The sequence below is a fragment of the Heterodontus francisci genome, chromosome 4 (genome assembly GCF_036365525.1).
Source record: "Heterodontus francisci isolate sHetFra1 chromosome 4, sHetFra1.hap1, whole genome shotgun sequence".
Taxonomy (NCBI): domain Eukaryota; kingdom Metazoa; phylum Chordata; class Chondrichthyes; order Heterodontiformes; family Heterodontidae; genus Heterodontus; species Heterodontus francisci.
This window is the reverse complement of record NC_090374.1, coordinates 59,596,995-59,616,004: the sequence shown is the minus strand read 5'-3', so window position 1 is coordinate 59,616,004 and position 19,010 is coordinate 59,596,995. Positions and strand designations below refer to the sequence as shown.

Below are 19,010 nucleotides of genomic sequence, written 5' to 3'. Positions count from 1 at the left end.
TGCCTGGAACGCGTTGCCAGCGGAGGTGGTAGATGCGGGCACGATGGCGTCTTTTAAGATGTATCTAGACAGATACATGAATGGGCAGTAAGAAAAGAGATACAGACCCTTAGAAAATAGGCGACATGTTTAGATAGAGGATCTGGATCGGCGCAGGCTTGGAGGGCCGAAGGGCCTGTTCCTGTGCTGTAATTTTCTTTGTTCTTTGTTCTTCAAGACCCAGGATGATGCCAAGGCTGGAAAACTATATTTATTGAGGAGAGATTTGATATGGTGGGAATATTTCCAATGAAGCAGAGAAGCTGAAAAGGCGATTTAATGGGGAGTTTAAAATTATGGTGGATTTTATAGAGTGAACAGAGTAAGGTTTTTCCCACTGATTAGATAGTTAGCAATCAATTTAAAACTCTAATAAAGAGTGAAGACAGAATCTAGGAGAATGTTCTTTACACATAGAACTTGCTCCAGGGCTTGAGCACAAAAATTAAGGCTGACATTTCAGTGCAGTACTGAGTGAATGCTACGCTGTTGGAGGTGCCGTGGATCAGATTAGACGTTAAAACGAGGCACCTTCTGCCCTCTCTGTTGGATGTAAAACATCCCATGGCATTATTTCAAAGAACAGCAGGGGAGTTATCCCTGATATCCTGGCCTATGTTAATCCCTCAATCAACACCACAAAAATAGATTATCTGGTCATTATCATATTGCTGATTGTAGGAGCTTGCTGTGCACAAATTGGCTGCCACGTTTCCAACATTAGAACAGTGAATACACTTCCAAAGGATTTCATTGGGTCTAAAGCACTTTGGGATGTCCTGTGGTCGTGAAAGACGCTATTTAAATACAGGTATTTCTTTTTTTATGGTATTGTTGGGAGCATGGAATGATTTGTTGCAGGAAGTGGTTGGAACAGAGACCATTGCATCTTTTAAGAGAAAATCTCAAAAATCTTTGAAGCAGAAGATGATGCAGGGCTATAGGGAGACAGCAGGGCAGTGGAATTAGTTTTGGAGTACTTTAGCAAAATCCAGTACAGACCCGATGAGCTGAACAGCCTCCTTCTATGCTGTAACCTTCTATGGTGGTGTCATGAATATTATCTGTGTCTGACAAACTTTAACTATCTTGCAAAACTGTGATGGAAGCACAGTTGCATTGGTTTCTTTTTTAGGTCACTTCACTCAGATAGAATGTTTGAACAGAGTAAATAAAGCAAGCCGACCAAGAAGTTAGTTGAAAAAAAATACTTTGGTGCCTCTTTTCTTTCCTTGGAAACAATAACACAACACATTGTCTGTTTACTAGGAAAGACTATTATTTAAGTTTTACACTTCTCATTTGCTCTGGAGCTGGTTATCAGGAGACACAATTTGAGTTTAGAATTAGAATTAGAGAATTAGAACATTACAGCGCAGTACAGGCCCTTCGGCCCTCGATGTTGCGCCGACCTGTGAAACCATCTGACCTACACTATTCCTTTTTCATCCATACGTCTATCCAATGACCACTTAAATGCCCTTAAAGTTGGCGAGTCTACTACTGCTGCAGGCAGGGCGTTCCACGCCCCTACTACTCTCTGAGTAAAGAAACTACCTCTAACATCTGTCCTATATCTATCACCCCTCAACTTAAAGCTATGTCCCCTCGTGTTTGCCATCACCATCCGAGGAAAAAGACTCTCACTATCCACCCTATCTAACCCTCTGATTATCTTATATGTCTCTATTAAGTCACCTCTCCTCCTCCTTCTCTCCAACGAAAACAACCTCAAGTCCCTCAGCCTTTCCTCGTAAGACCTTCCCTCCATACCAGGCAACATCCTAGTAAATCTCCTCTGCACCCTTTCCATAGCTTCCACATCCTTCCTATAATGCGGTGACCAGAACTGCACGCAATACTCCAGGTGCGGTCTCACCAGAGTTTTGTACAGCTGCAGCATGACCTCGTGGCTCCGAAACTCGATCCCCCTACTAATAAAAGCTAACACAACATATGCCTTCTTAACAGCCCTATTAACCTGGGTAGCAACCTTCAGGGATTTATGTACCTGGACACCAAGATCTCTCTGTTCATCTACACTACCAAGAATCTTCCCATTAGCCCAGTACTCTGCATTCCTGTTACTCCTTCCAAAGTGAATCACCTCACACTTTTCCGCATTAAACTCCATTTGCCATCTCTCAGCCCAGCTCTGCAGCCTATCTATGTCCCTCTGTACCCTACAACATCCTTCGGCACTATCCACAACTCCACCGACCTTAGTGTCATCCGCAAATTTACTAACCCACCCTTCTACACCCTCTTCCAGGTCATTTATAAAAATGAAAAACAGCAGTGGCCCCAAAACAGATCCTTGCGGTATACCACTAGTAACTAAACTCCAGGATGAACATTTGCCATCAACCACCACCCTCTGTCTTCTTTCAGCTAGCCAATTTCTGATCCAAAGCTCTAAATCACCTTCAACCCCATACTTCCGTATTTTCTGCAATAGCCTACCGTGGGGAACCTTATCAAACGCCTTACTGAAATCCATATACACCACATCCACTGCTTTACCCTCATCCACCTGTTTGGTCACCTTCTCGAAAAACTCAATAAGGCTTGTGAGGCACGACCTACCCTTCACAAAACCGTGCTGACTATCGCTAATGAACTTATTCTTTTCAAGATGATTATAAATCCTGTCTCTTATAACCTTTTCCAACATTTTACCCACAACCGAAGTAAGGCTCACAGGTCTATAATTACCAGGGCTGTCTCTACTCCCCTTCTTGAACAAGGGGACAACATTTGCTATCCTCCAGTCTTCCGGCACTATTCCTGTCGACAATGACGACATAAAGATCAAGGACAAAGGCTCTGCAATCTCCTCCCTAGCTTCCCAGAGAATCCTAGGGTAAATCCCATCTGGCCCAGGGGACTTATCTATTTTCACACTTTCCAAAATTGATAACACCTCCTCCTTGTGAACCTCAATCCCATCTAGCCTAGTCGCCTGAATCTCAGTATTCTCCTCGACAACATTTTCTTTCTCTACTGTAAATACTGACGCAAAATATTCATTTAACACTTCCCCTATCTCCTCTGATTCCACACACAACTTCCCACTACTATCCTTGATTGGCCCTAATCTAACTCTAGTCATTCTTTTATTCCTGATATACCTATAGAAAGTTTAGAAGCCCTTTTCCGCAAATGAACTGAATACTTCATTTCTAGCCCGGGACACCGTCACAGAATTGACAAAACCTGCCAATGCAAGATTCTTAGTGCAGAACAATCCTAAAGTTCAAGTTGATGGTGTTGTGTTTAGGAGTTCCCTCAACCACATGAGCAACCAGCAGCCAGAAATGGCATACATTTTTATGTCCAATCTGAATACCGTACTGCTCACAGCCAACTCATACAGAAATCAAGTACAACCTATTATTAGCAAATCAACTTTCTTTACTTGAGCATTTTTGATTTCACTCAAATTTAAATATGCAAACGCCTGTTGTCAGGAATGTGTTGTCTTTTTTTGTTTATTATCAGACAATTTGCCATAGCACCATATGCTTATGCATAACAGATCTCAGAGCAATTTTGACCAGACTGATTACTGACTTACTAATGAACATCAACATATGTACGATGGATGCCAGACAAAACAACCAAACACAAAAATCAGATGTTCACTTCTCAGCCAATATACTTGGCACAGCTGTGAGCATCTGGCCAACTATTTCGATACTCGGAACCAAACAGCATAACCCACAAAGAACAGTAAAATACCACTTACCACATAATTGCCAGGAGATGCTGATGAATATGGTATCTGTAACAAAAAAATAACTGTCAGTTCACCTTTTCTCCCTTTCCAATTTGACAGATAAAGCCTAAATCAGAGCGAAACTGTGAACAAGTAATTCACAATTATAGGACAAAGATTTGTATTATCTTATTCTTACTTGACTGTTCACAAGTAAACTACATGAATTCTCTGCGCTCTCTCTATTGGTTTTAATCACAAATTTGATAATGATGCCGAAAGGAAGCAAAAATTCTGATGTAAAGCTAAACATACAGTGGTTACAAAAGGGACATAAGAGAAAAAGCTTGACAATTAGTTACCAATCTCTGTTTATGTTCACTTGTATGTACACATGTATATAGTCTACTTAATATGTACTTGGAAGAGAAAAACATATTTTTAGGTCTGGTCACATGATTCAAAATGAAAACTCACCAAGTACTTTAGCATTTTTACATCCAATCATGCTAGCAACCTCTTGCAAAATCATTAACTGTCACCTTGCATTTTGCTTAATATTACATTAATTAAATTAATCATGTTGAGGAACATTCAAAGTAGGAAGACAAAGAAGCAGCATTGAAGATGTATTGTTCCACCCTAACACTTCTACTGCACATACTGAAGGAAATGTTCATATTTTCCTCAAGGTAATCTAAATTTAACTGAAAATAGTGAGAAATTTAAAAGTAGCAAATCAGTGTCAAGTTTCCAGTAATAAAAAAACACTGGAACTAAAAAAAACAAAAGGAAAGATTGAATTTCAAAAGAAAAAAAGTGCATAAATAAGATTCAATTCACTGCTGTACCACATTGTCTGCTTTCGTGCCTACAGGAGAACAATATTTTTTATAAGTAACGATTACTGTAATTATGAAAGGAATTTTTTTAATAATGAGAAATAATGTTTCAGCATGTGCATCACAGTTGACCACTTAAATGCAAAGGAGCTACAGGTTTATTCCTTGCTGAGGGTCACATGAGAATTAAGATATACTTACTGAGTTGGCATTTGGTGGATTTGGCCATGGTCGACTGCCTCCAGGACCCCTGCAACAAACAGCGACAGATGGAGTTTTAATTCAAATAACCAAACAATCTTTGGCACTCCATCAACAAGCAATCTCTGCTACTGAGAAACAAAACATTACTGTCTCACTGGGCACAACATCATTCCCAGTAATCCTCCACTAATGCAAATGCAACCACTTTTTACACATTTTACTGTCATTTTCTCAGGTGCCATACAAGTAAGCAGTTCTCAAACTGTATCACTGCATCACCATACGCTTATCGTCTGATTCATATATAGGTACTTTCACAAAGAACAGTGGAAACAGCCAAGATTAAATAGTTGAAAAAATGGCAAGTCAAACAGTGAACCAGCATTGATGGATATTTGAGTACAAGATGGAGAAGATATAGGTTAAATACATTCCAACTGGAGTAAACAGGGTTTGTCAAAAGCTGGGTTTCCATGGATAAAAAGAAGTGGTTTCAAAAAGAGGCATATGATGAACTTAGAGTGGATATCATGGAAGAAACCTTAAGAAATAGGGACGATATAGAAGGGAAGTAAAGAGAGAGATTAGGAGGCTGGAGTGCAAAAGAAAAATGGCAGCGGCTTTTGTAAGCAAATACCTAAAAAGATAGTCAAAGAAGAGGTGGGACCACTTAAGATGAGGGGGATCATCTTGTACTTGCATATTAGGGCATTCAGCCCCTGGAGCCTGTTCTGCCATTCAATGAGATCATGGTTTATCAGTATCTTAACTCCATCCATATTCTTTCATAACCTTGTCTCATAAAAATATGTTGATCTCAGATTTAAAATTATTAATTGAGCTCGCATTTACTGCTATTTGTGGGAGAGAGTTCCACACTTCTACCACCCTCTGTATGAAGAAGAGTTTTCTAACCTCTCTCTTAAATGGCCTGGTTCTGATTTTAAGGTTATTTCCTTTTGTCCGAGACTCTTCCACCAGGAGAAAACGTTTCTCTCTAACTATCCTATCAGGCCTTTCAAAATCCCCAAAACTGAATCAAATCACCATTTAACTTTCTATATTCCAGGGAATACAAGTGTAGTTTATATAATGTCTTCTCATAATTTAACCCTTGGAGTCCCAGTAATATTCTGGTGAAACTGCACTGCACCCCTTCCAAAGCCAATATATCCTTTCTAAGCCACAACGGCCAGGAAGAAAAGATAGAGATACTGAACAAGTATTATGCTTGAATATATGCAGCAGAGGAAAAATGGGACTGGGGAGATTGGGGAAGTGCCAACACTGGAGATAAATATTCAAATGAAAATTGTATTAAAAATGTTAATGATGCTAAAATTATAAAAGTCACGATGGTCAAATTAGGCTTTGACTTGTGGACGAATTGTCTGTGTGGCATGGTGTCAAAGGTTTTGCTGAAATCTAAAAATAACATGTTCACAGAATTTCAGCCATCAGAAAGTCCCTTCTTTTCCTTTAAAAACTCCAGTGAGTTTATTATTAGTAACACTTCCCTCATTTAAATCCATGGTAACTGGTTTGAATCATACCGTGCCTATCTAGCTGTTGCATTATCTGTTCTTTCAGGATACCTTCTAATAATTTAACCACCTTATACTACAATTTCCTTTTAAATATTATTTCTAGTACTGGCTCTTCCACAACCCCTTCAGATACTTCTACGGTCCCATTTACCCATTCCTCTGGAAAAATTGAGTGTTAACAATTATTAAGGATCTCCATGTTTCCCTCAGGCTCAAGAACACAAATAAAATGCTATACCTCTTTTCAGTTTGCCTTTTCTATCTCTATAAACTGATCTGTATCACTGCACATTTAGCCAACACATGTCATTATTGAATAACATCTCCATCATTCCCTGGATATGATTGCTTCCTTCGCCAGCAAAGATTTCCAGATCACAAATTTTAATCTCAAGAGTCCTGGCATTCATCTATAGAACTGGGAGGTATTCAATTCCCTCACATTCTACACTGGGCTCATTAATTTTGCTATTAATTGCTCTTGTGGTCATATCCTTACACTCTGTTGTGGGTAAATATAAGGGATGAACTTAACAAAAACACAAGACATGGGCTCATCAGGGACGGTCAGCATAGATTTGAGAAAGGGCAGTTCATGCTTGACGATACTTAAATTTTTTTGCAAATCAGAGTGCTCAGAGAAAGGGAGTAGAATTTACTGGCAGCAGCCCGCCACAAAGCCTGACGCTGGGATTTCCGGGCCCGATCTTCCCGGCAGCGGCGAGGCTCTGTGGTGGCCACCACCACACCACCCCCTCACCCCCGCCGCTTGGTGACGGAACCCAACTTTAAATATTGAAATAAAGGATATGAATAAATTAACATGCCATTCCTCACAATCCTACCGACTGTCCACGATCTTCTGTGTGAGAGCCAGCAAAGAAGGGAACTTAAGATTTTTAGTGTACTGGGGGGGTTGGGGAGGAACGGGTTCAACTCTGCATTTCTAGTGTGGGGGGGAGGAGAAGGGGTGGCCTCTGCACTTTGTGCAGTTGGTGGGGGGGAGAGGTCAACGATTCAATTTTAAGTGTTTTGGGGGTGGGGGGGAACGGGGCTACCATTTATTTTCTGAGTATTGGGTGGAGGGGGGAGGAGAACGGGTCACATATTTACGTATAGTGTGGGGGAGGTTCCGGGGTTGAACTTTGTACTCTCTGTGCAGGTCTGGCAACCCTTTAAAAATGGCGCCTGCGCAGAGGCAGCTGATGCCATTGTCGGCATCGCAGAGCCAGCCCCCACCATGTGATTGGAGATGATGGACTGCCCTGCATATGGAAATGAGTGCGGCAGCATGGTGGTGCACGACCCATGTGTGCGGTCCACCATTTTTTCACCTGCTGCCGCTCCTAATGGCGAGAGAACAAAATTCAGCTGTTACGAGAGTCCATATTCTTTGTTAAAACTTGGAATCTATATTTTTAAAAACTAAAAAAAAGATTTCATGGACACTGAAACATCTGGAGATAGCTGAACTATATGGATGCTTTAAAAAAAAGTAAGGTCAATAAGAGGTTCCTGGTTTTGACCAGTAAACAAATACTGGAAAACAGGTGATTTCAAGGAAACCACAGGGGGTTTTGACCTAAGAGCTACCCTTTGTTGTGACAAGAGAGAATTTATGACTGAGCATGAGACTTGCTTGGAAAAGTAGTTTCACTTTGAACTGTTAAAAGATGCTGGTTTTTGGACTAAAAGCAGGCAGTTGGAATCTGCATATGGACTTGTTGGAATCATACCTAGCGCAAAGGAAGATGGTTGTGGTTGTTGGAGATCAATCATCTGAGCTCCAGGACATCACTGCAGGAGTTCCTCAGGGTAGTGTCCTAGGCCCAACCATCTTCAGCTGCTTCATCAATGACCTTCCTTCAATCATTAGGTCAGAAGTGGGGATGTTCACTGATGATTGCACAATGTTCAGCACCATTCGCGACTCCTCAGATACTGAAGCAGTCTGGGCAGAAATGCAGCAAGACCTGGACAATATCCAGGCTTGGGCTGATAAGTGGCAAGTAACATTCGTGCCACACAAGTGACAGGCAATGACCATCTCCATCAAGAGAGAATCTAACCATCTCCCCTTGACATTCAATGGCATTATCATTGCTGATTCCCCTACTATCAACATCCTGGGGGCTACCATTGACCAGAAACTGAACTGGAGTAGCCATATAAATACCGCGGCTACAAGAGCAGGTCAGAGGCTAGGAATCCTGCGGCGAGTAACTCACCTCCTGACTCCCCAAAGCCTGTCCATCATCTACAAGGCACAAGTCAGAAGTGTGATGGAATACTCTCCACTTGCCTGGATGGGTGCAGCTCCAACAACACTCAAGAAGCTCGACACCATCCAGGACAAAGCAGCCCACTTGATTGGCACACCATTCACAAACATTCACTCCCTCCACCACCAACGCACAGTGGCAGCAGTGTGTACCATTTACAAGATGCACTGCAGCAATGCACCAAGGCTCCTTAGACTGCACCTTCCAAGCCCACGACCTCTACCAACTAGAAGGACAAGGGCAGCAAATGCATGGGAAAACCACCACCTGCAAGTTCCCCTCCAAGTCACACACCATCTTGACTTGGAAATATATCGCCATTCCTTCACTGTCGATGGGTCAAAAACCTGGAACTCACCTGCTAACAGCACTGTGGGTGTACCTACCTCACATGGACTGCAGTAGTTCAAGAAAGCAGCTCACCACCACCTTCCCAAGGCCAATTAGGGATGGGCAATAAATGCTGGCCTAGTCAGTGATGCCCACATCACATGAATGAATTAAAAAAAAGATAGGGCTAAAGTAATAGAAGGGGCAAAGGGAGGTCGTGAGTTACTATTAGATCTGTAATGGGACCTTTTTGTTTCCCATGCATATAAATTATTTGGACACAAGCATAAATAAAACAACTATACTAAATTAGGGGGAAAACTGTGAGAAAGAATGTAAAACGATATTAACAGGTAAGCTCAAAACATAAAATTGAAGCAGTGCATTCTGAGAAAAAAAAGTGAAGGAAGAGTAAACTAAAGAGTATGAATTGTAATCAGACGAAAAACGGAGATATCTACGCAGATGCAGACACCTAAGGTAAGATTTTTGGTTTTTGGATTGGGACCTGATGTTGGGGTCAAATGGGGTTCACAACCCCACACTGGGCTGGATTTTGTTCCCAGCCCGATGTTGGGTTCTGTGGCGGGGGGTGGCTGGAGAATTGGAGCGGCAGCGGCTGCCACTGAACCCGATGTCGCGATTGCCAGGCCCGATCTACCCGGTGGTGGGGAAGCTCCATGGCAGCTCCATCCGACACCCTGCGACAGGACCTGAGTTAGCATATTTAAATTACCTTTCTGCATTCATTTAAATGGAATTTCCCGCGATCTTACCAGCCGTTTCCAATATTCAGTGTGAAGTGTGGCACTCATGCACCTTCACTTTCCCATCCAGGGAAAGCTGGTGCCACTGACGTGGGGAAGGGGTGAGCTCTGCTGATGGGTGGGGGGTGAAGGGGTGAACTCTGCACTCTGATGGGTTATGGGGGGAAAGGGGTGAACTCTGCGTTATGGTGTACAGTTTTCAGGGCTGGTAGCCTTTTCAAAATGATGCAAGCACCTGCTCCTTCAACAGGTGACGCCGTAAACGGCGTCGCTGAGGTCACCCTTTGTCAAGTGATTGGGCGTGGGGTGGCCACCGTCAATGTATAAAGTGGTCGCCCACCGTATGATTGTGGTGGCGCAGCAGCTTGGGTCCCGTGGGGGACAGCTGCCATGTTGCGCACCCACCGCCGCTCCTGGTGACGGGACTACAAAATCCAGCCCACTGTGTGGGAAACAGTCACCCAGCAGTGATTTTCCATGCATTAGCCAATTATGACCAGAGGGTGAACTCGCCGTCCTTAGCAGTTCTCAAAGCTGGAGGCCAACGACAGACCCTCCAGCACTGAAGAAACAGTAGCTTGCCTTCTCAGGTAAGAGAGAAAGAGGGCGCCTCCATCTTCAGGCTCCCTCTGTCTAACCGTTAAAAGTTTTCAATTTAAAAATGAAATCAGCAGCCGGGCCAATATTCTGGAGGGCTGTAGCTGTGGCCAGCCAGGCGGGGAGGGCCTCAAAACCTGCCTAGAGCACTGACCACCCCACCCCGTCTCTTCCGCCAGGAGGGCGTCTCCACGCAGCTGGCCTAGTCCCTGGCACCATGATGGAGGGGGGGGCGCGGGGGCCTGCAGGCCGACTGGAAAACATGAACAATAGGCTTTAAGTCACCTCTTGCATGCGGGTAGCCCTGCTGACCCCACTCCTGCCCCTGGGAAAATTGAATTTTTTTGCCTGCCCATCCCCATTGGGGGCAAAAGATCCTGCCCATAGATCAAAAATCCTGCCCCTAGATATTTAGAGGCAAAATTACAGTTATAGAAGATCATAGAAAGGAAACTGCCAATTATACATAAGGATATTGAATATAAAAGCAAGGAAATGATGTTGAATTTGTACAATATACAATTGACAAAGACTCAAGATTATTGTTAGACGAACAGAGGAGACTATTAGAAGAAACATTTTGACACAGAGGGTTATTGGAACATGGGGCTGAATTTTGTAAAGGCGACAAAGATTCAGCTGCCAGAGCCGAAAGTGGGTAACAACCCCGCTTCAGTTGGCGGTGGGACCCAGGATGGCATATTGCTGGCAGTGGCCAATTAAGTGGCTGCCGCTAGGGCCGCCGTTCAATTAACGACATCGACCTGTCCCCATGAGCTGCCGGCCCAATCAGAGGGCCAGCAGTTCAGCAGCGCCACTGCTAGGCGTGGCCATTGCTGAGGCTGCAATATCAGGGACAGGGCGCCTCAATGGCCGGCCACCCTCGAAAACAGGTAAGTAGGGTTGGGAACACTGGGGCCAGGAAGGCAGGCCCCAGCAATAGGGGAGGGGACGGGGAGGTTGGTGGGCACTGAGCGCTGGTGGTGCCATTGCCACAAGGGCGGCCATTGCCCATAAAGGAGGGACGCCCCCACCCCAGAACCTGCTGGGAGGCCACCAGATTTCACTGGGCAGTCTCCCCACATGGAGGCAGAAAATGGCCCTTAATTGGCCACTTAAGTTGCTCAATTGGTCTCCCAGCATCTTCCAGCTTTCACGCCACTGTCAAAATGGGATGATGGCGGGAAGACGTGGGACACCCCCGATGCCACCCTGCCTCATTTTACCAGGCTTCCCACCTCTCAGCCCTTGTCAAAGGGCCCGGAAAATTCAAGCCACAGATGGTATAAATTAACTCTTGAGGCAGACTGTACATAATAATTCATAAAATAGTTGAGTTAATACTTAAAAATGAAAAATAATCGAACATGGGGAACAGGCAAGGAGATAGGATTAGAACAGATAGCTTTGGTTGGAGAGTTAACACTAGAACAGGCATGTTGAGCCAAATGGTCTGTTGTTGTGCTATAGATTCTATGCTTCTAAGATAACAGAAGAACATAGCAGCATGAGTAGACTATAGGGCCCGTCGAGCCTGCTCCACCATTTAATATGTTCATGGCTGATGTTGGGCTTCAACTCCAGTTTCCCACCCACTCCCCATATCCCATTGAGTCCCTGGGATGCCAATGTGTTACAGAGTCTGGAAGCAATTCTAAATAAAATAAACTGATTTTAGTTCATGGTCCAAAGTTGCAAATTTTAATCCGTTTTTAATGTCTATTTCCAGTTATATTTTCCAAGTCACATTTATTTTGCTGAACTGGATGGTTGATTGTTTAACAGAGTCAACTTCAAAGCATTTTGGAGCTGGAACTGTATCACTCTGCTGACTAGCTGTGAAACATATTCACAGCAGTAGCTTTAACCAGTACAAAACTACTAAAATTTGTACAATTTGCACACACCACATATAAACCAACAAAATAAGTAAGGCTGATTTTCTGAGTTCATGTTACTGACCAGGAGGCTTGCCTACCAGCCACACAGAGAGAAATCATGGGTATGCCACCAATTAATTTTAATGGATGAAAATTCACAGGTAATGTGCTGTAATTTCACAAACCAGGCACCACTGGGGCAGGTTTCCTGCTGGCAGCACAAAATTAGAAAATACACCTAATTTGCTTACTTTAATCATATGTGGGGTGTACTCTAAGTGAATAGCTGCATTTATACATAAACACGTTTAGTCAGCAAAACTGAAAATTTGTCCATGTCTCTTAGTAAATTGTCACAACTAATTTCACAACACACAGCAAAAAAAACTAAATTTCAGCACTCTTCAAAAGGGAACAAACATCAAAGCACAAATTAGCATTACACTAAATCATTGTATTTATAATAGTTCCTTGACAGTACAAGTTGCTTCAATATTGCCTTCTTGAAAATTGTTGCTTGTTAACTTTTTCCTAATTTCACTGAGTTCTCTTTTATCACTATAATTTCATGCAAATACCAGCTCGTTAGTGTACATCTAAGTGTCAGAGAAAACTGTGTACTACATATCTTTGGAGAGCCATGCAATTTTAGCTGGCTTTTTGATACGTTATATCCCAATGGAAAACTGCCAAGTTCTTGGCTGGGCTTCAGCCTGCTGAAGTTGATCAGTACCTTCTATCATGTAACCACAGAAGCAACAGTTATGCTAGATTTATATAATCCCTGTTTGCAGTGATAGGGTATGAAATTAATAAAATAAATACGGATTACAAGCAGAAGAGGCAAGATTTTAACTTTATTGCAAGAAGCACACTGACTAAAATGTAAGTTTAGCAATTACAAAATGAAAAACTGAATTTATGATGTTAATAGTCACTGTATAGAATACTGTATATTTACAGGTCCATTCTTTGTTTTATCTACAAAATAAATTTAATCTAGGGGTCTGTTATAAATCTTGAACTGTTTGTCACTGAACTGAATCATCATACATTGCACTGAACTGAGGATGAATTACAATCAGCATTTAATCAGATTACTGAATTGATAAAAACATCTAAATCAGAAAAAATTCCAGTCTTAAGCTGCTTATAGTTACCATATCTGTAACAGTAACATAGCGACTCCACAGTAATTTCAATGCAAAACAAGATTATAATTAATTAATATAGTTTAGGGTACAAATGGACACAAATTAAACAATGGCCTGCTTTAGTTCAGGCTCATTAATATCCACGTTCTATTTCCTAGTTAATGCTTCTCTGTGAAAGGCTACTTGCAAGAAGTGTTCATGCCTTTACTTACATGTTCATTCCAGGCATGCCTGGACCACCTAAAGCATTCAACGGGGGCCTCATTCCTCCTCCGTAACTCTGCAATGATAACCAAGGGTCAGACTACCATAAAGAAAAGAAAAACCAGAGAGGAAGGGGGAAAGAAAGGAAAGTAGGTTAATGATTTCCCTAGTAAAATTCTCGGACAGTGGCCTGTGTTTTTAACATGAATAATACTGAAAGTTCAGTGGAAACTTAAAACTTCAAATCTACATTAAAGAATGAATTATTTGCTGGAGAGGATTTTTGAAATACATATAATGTAGCCAATTATGAATAAATATAAAGCATTTCTGATTATTAATACACAACCTTTAACATCTGCAAAGGTGCACACGTAATATAAATAAAGTTACTAATTACCTGTGGTCCTAAGGGGGGAACCATCCCCCGTGGAGGAGTCATTCTCTGCATCGGTCCACCCATCGTTGGATGTCCTGATTGGCAAAATGTCACAAATGTGAATTAATTCTCTCATGGTTTCCCAATTCCTTCAGATTATCAGAAAGGAATATGGAAAGGGTAGTACATTTCAGCTGATTTATGGATGTCATAAATTAGAACATATTATGCAGCAATAAAATCTGTAGCAAACTACTAAATATCTCTATCAAAAGAATTAATAGTATATTATATTTTAAATGCAATAATCATGTATAATATATACTAATGCATGTACATTAAACATAATTAATATCCAATAAAGCTAAGTTGAAATATACAAACAGCTTCAACTCAACATAGGGCTGAATTTTATTCGTGTGCCGTGCTCCGCGGCGGCACCCTTTAAACACAGCAGTGTGCCCGCATTCAGCGTCAGCCACTGAGCCCCTGTGATATTACGCGCAGGGGCTCATTTAAATAGAGGAGGTGGAGCGATCGCCCCTGATGACACCAGCACCATTTTTAAAGGGCTTTAAGCCCTTACAATAATTTTAAATTTTTAAATAGAAAACATTACTGATTTTTATTAAATTTAAAATTACGTGATGGAAGCCCTTCCCCAACTCCCGCAGTGGTCATTTCATTGCCCAAAATAGCCATCAATTGATATTTCAAATATCAAAACTTTGCCCCTCACCCCAACCTTCAATCTTTTGCCCTTCAACCCCTTCCCACCATCCCCACATCCAATAAAAATTGATTTCCCTGCTTCTCCACCCTCCTGCCTTGAAATTTTTATAATTACCCCTCCCCACCAGGTTTCCGCCTTGGAACTCCGTGCGGAGGTAAGTTAACTTGAATATATTTAATGGCAATCTACATATGGAGATGAAGGGCCCGCCGCCAGGCGCCGTGGGGGCCACACCGAGGTCCCGCCTCTGGTAATATGCGGCGGACCATTCTCGACATATCAGGTCAAGGCGGGCCTCTCCCTGCAGAATTTTACCAGCCCCCGTGGCGTCAAGGGGTCGGTAAAATTCAGCCCATAGTGTCATCAAGGTAAAATTTCCTGGAGCTTACATTTGCTCTAAACAACTGTATACAGTGCTTAAACTTGGCACTTTCCACAACAAGGAACTGCTGGGTTGGGGGTGGGGAGGGAAGGAAGGAGAAGAAAATTGTAAATGCCATAGTCACCAATTTAGGAGGTGCTATATTATGATAAAAGATACAATTTGCTATAACTCCTAAAAATTAAAGGTAAAACATTTATTAAATATTGTGAATAATGTTTTTATACTTGACACTGTCTTGCCCATATGAGGGTAGATTTTTGGAGACTTAGTTCCCAACACAAAGTCTCAGTCAACTTGAGTGCAGATTGGAGAATTAGCCATACTAACCTCCAAACACCCTATTTACCAACCTTGCAGAGGGAGAATCTACATTGGAAGTGGATTCCTCAAAAAATGCACCATGTAAATTAAAATTAATTCAAATTCTATGTCTAAACGATTTTTTGGCTTCAACTCCACCTCACTGCCACAAAAAAACACAAAATGTTAAATCTGTTTTAAAAAGTTGGAGCATCTCATAAAACTGCTGAAAAGAACTTCATGTGAAGTATAGAATTCAGAAAGGTACTTACCTTGCTGTCGTGTTGGATCTATTCCAGTGGGCAGCAATGGTTGTGTTCCTGGGACACCTCCAAGTGACTGTTGGGGATGGGGTGTAAAGAAAAAAAACACATACTTAACTAAAAATGTATTGCTTCCAATTGTAATTGATTCTCGTTCAACAAAAATCTCAGTATGCCAAATATTAGACTCTTAGATCAATTACACATAAGATATAACTGTTCCCTATACATTTATTACACTCAAACCTACCTGTTTTACACAAAGGTATAAGGGTAGATTCAGCAATTCCACAGTGTTGTAGTTTCATCTCCAGCCTACACTCCCATCTAGTAAAATTCAACATTGGGAGCATAGGATCACTACACAAGCCCAATATTCTGGAAGCAAAAAGTTATCATGATAATGTATATTGAGTTTCCTTTGATACTTTTGCCACCTAGTTAAGGTATTCAAGGGAGACACTAAAAACTTACTTTGGATTACCTGCTGTACAGCCATTTACAAAAAGCAAGTGAAAAGGAAAAAAAAGACAAAATTCCAAAAGGCAGAAAAGGACCAAAAGGTTCGAATACAGCCAATCTACATGTAGCATTTTCGGGGATGCTTCTTTTTAAAATCATTTTTGCCACAAATCTGTAGAACAGTAAAAAAGGCCACAAAATTCAACTCTTCTGGCATTGGCACAACTGGAGCTGGGTGCAGAAAAATTGGCAGGGCGACTGCCCCTGATGACTTCTGGTGCAGTTTGTGCTGATCACCAAGTTTTGAAGAGGGATAGTACAGGTGTCCCATGTGTGCGCCGTAAGCACACAGAGAGGGCAGAATGTGGCATCAGTCAGTGTCCAATGCTGATTTATTTATTTTATTTATTTATTTAGGGATACAGCACTGAAACAGGCCCTTTGGCCCACCGAGTCTGTGCCGACCAACAACCACCCATTTATACTAATCCTACATTAATCCCATATTCCCTACCACATCCCCACCATTCTCCTACCACCTACCTACACTGGGAGCAATTTACAATGGCCAATTTACCTATCAACCTGCAAGTCTTTGGCTGTGGGAGGAAACTGGAGCACCCGGCGGAAACCCACGCAGTCACAGGGAGAACTTGCAAACTCCGCACAGGCAGTACCCAGAACCGAACCCGGATCGCTGGAGCTGTGAGGCTGCGGTGCTAACCACTGTACCACCCACTGCACCATTTAGCGCCCGATTTGCCATTTTGGGCCTCACCAGTTCGAATAACGCCCATGCTTAAACCTGCACAGTTGGACATAGAATCACAGAATTGTTACAGCACAGAAGGCGGCCATTTGACTCATTGTGTCTGCACCAGCTCATCGAAAGAGCAATTCACTTAGTGCCATTCCCTTGCCTTCTCCCCAAAACCCTGCACATTCTTCCTTCTCATATAACAGTCTAATTCCCTTTTGAATGCTTCAATTGAACCTGCCTCCACCACACTCTCAGGCAGTGCATTCCTGACCTTAACCACTCGCTGCATGAAAAAGTTTTTCCTCATGTCACTGTTGCTTCTCTTACCAATTACTTTAAATCTGTGCACTCTCATTCTCGATCTTCTCACGAGTGGGAACAGTTTCTCCCTATCTACTTTGTCCAGACCCCTCATGATTTTGAATACACCTCTATCAAATCACCTCTCAGTCTTCTTTTCTCCAAGGAAAACAGTCTTAACTTCTCCAATCTATCTTCATAACTGACGTTCCTCATTCCTGGAACCACTCTCGTGAATCTTTTCTGTACCACTCCAATGCCCTCATGTCTTTCCTAAAGTGAGGCGCCCAGAACTGGATGCAATACTCCAGCTGAGGCCCAACTAGTGTCTTATATAAATTCAACATACCTTCCTTGCTCTTGTACTCTATGCCCCTATTAATAAAGCCCAGGATACTGTATGCTTTATTAACTGCTCTCTCAACCTGTCCTGCCACCTTCAATGACTTATGCACATAGACAGCACCCCCTTTAGAATTGTACCCTTTATTTTATATTGTCTCTCCATGTTCTTCCTACAAAAATGAATCACTTCACATTTCTCTGCATTGAACTTCATCTGTCACCTGTCTGCCCATTCCACCAACTTGTCTAAGTCCTTTTGGAGTTCTAAACTATCCTCCTCACAGTTCACAATGCTTCTAAGTTTCATATCATCCGCCAAGGTCTGGGTCATTAATATATATCAGAAAAATCAAGGGAACTCCACACCAAACCTTCCTCCAGCCTGAAAAACATCCATTGACCACTATTCTTTGTTTCCTGTCATTCAGCCAATTCCATATCCATGTTGGAACCATCCCTTTTATTCCAGGAGCTATAACTTTGCTCACATGTCTGTTGTAAGGTACTGTATCAAACGCCTTTTGAAAGTCTATGTACACACATCAACTTTATTGCCCTCAACAACAGTCTCTGTTACCTCCTCATAAAACTCCAGCAATTAAGTTAAACATGATTTTCCTGTAGGAAATCCATGCTACCTTTCTTTAATTAACCTGCATTTGTCCATGTGACTGTTAATTTTGTCCCATAATGTGTTCAGCTGCTCAAGGGACCCCACCCCACCGATGTTATTTAAAGGCATCACCATTCAACTTTCGGGTCATAAAGTCAGAGTCATTACAGCACAGAAGGAGGCCATTCAGCCCATCAAGTCCATGCTGGCTCTCTGCAGAGCAATCTAGTCAATCCCATTCCTTTGTTCTATCCCCGTAGCCCTGCAAGTTTATTTCCCTTAAGTGCTTATTCAATTTCCTTTTGAAATCATTGATCATCTCCGTTTCCACCACCCTGGTAGGCAGCGAGTTCCAGGTAATTGCAGCGAGTTCCAGGTAATTACAACACACTGCGTAAATCGTTCTTCCTCACATCCCCCTGCATCTTTGTTCCAAAGCTTTAAATCTGTGTCTTCTAGTCCTTGTACCATCATCTAATGGCAACAGCTTTTCTTTGTCTACTTTACCTAAACCTGTCATAATCGTGTACAACGCTATCAAATCTCCTCAATCTCCTTTGCTCCAATGAGAATAACCCCAGCTTCTCCAACCTAACCTTGCAGCTAAAGTCCCTTGTCCTTGGGATCATTCTGGTAAACCTCCTCTGTACGCGCTCAAGGATCCTCACATCCTTCCTAAAATGTGGTGACCAGAACTGGATGGAATTCTCAATTGTGGCCCAACCAGAGTTTTATAAATGTTCAGCATAACTTCCCTGCTTTTGTACTCAGTACCTCTATTTATGAAGCCCAAGATCCCATATGCTTTGCTAACTATTCTCTCAATATGCCCTGCCACCTTCAAAGATCTATGCACATGAACCCTCAAGTCCCCCTGTTCCTGCACATCCTTTAGAACTGTGCTAT

At 42.2% G+C, this 19,010-nt stretch overlaps 1 protein-coding gene across 9 annotated transcripts in view; it reads right to left on the bottom strand.

Annotated features, from left to right (window-relative positions):
* ssbp2b (single stranded DNA binding protein 2b) overlaps positions 1 to 19,010 on the bottom strand; it is a 673,806-nt gene that overhangs the window by 101,247 nt on the left and 553,549 nt on the right. For 7 of the 9 annotated variants that reach the window (XM_068029629.1, XM_068029630.1, XM_068029625.1 and 4 more), the window contains 5 exons: positions 15,634 to 15,700; positions 13,965 to 14,038; positions 13,573 to 13,664; positions 4,801 to 4,849; positions 3,788 to 3,823 (listed from right to left, as the gene is read on the bottom strand). In XM_068029629.1, the coding sequence (XP_067885730.1) occupies positions 3,788 to 3,823; positions 4,801 to 4,849; positions 13,573 to 13,664; positions 13,965 to 14,038; positions 15,634 to 15,700 (318 nt within the window). The remainder of the gene's footprint in view (positions 1 to 3,787; positions 3,824 to 4,800; positions 4,850 to 13,572; positions 13,665 to 13,964; positions 14,039 to 15,633; positions 15,701 to 19,010) is intronic. The other 2 variants (XM_068029627.1, XM_068029631.1) reach the window with 1 other exon arrangement.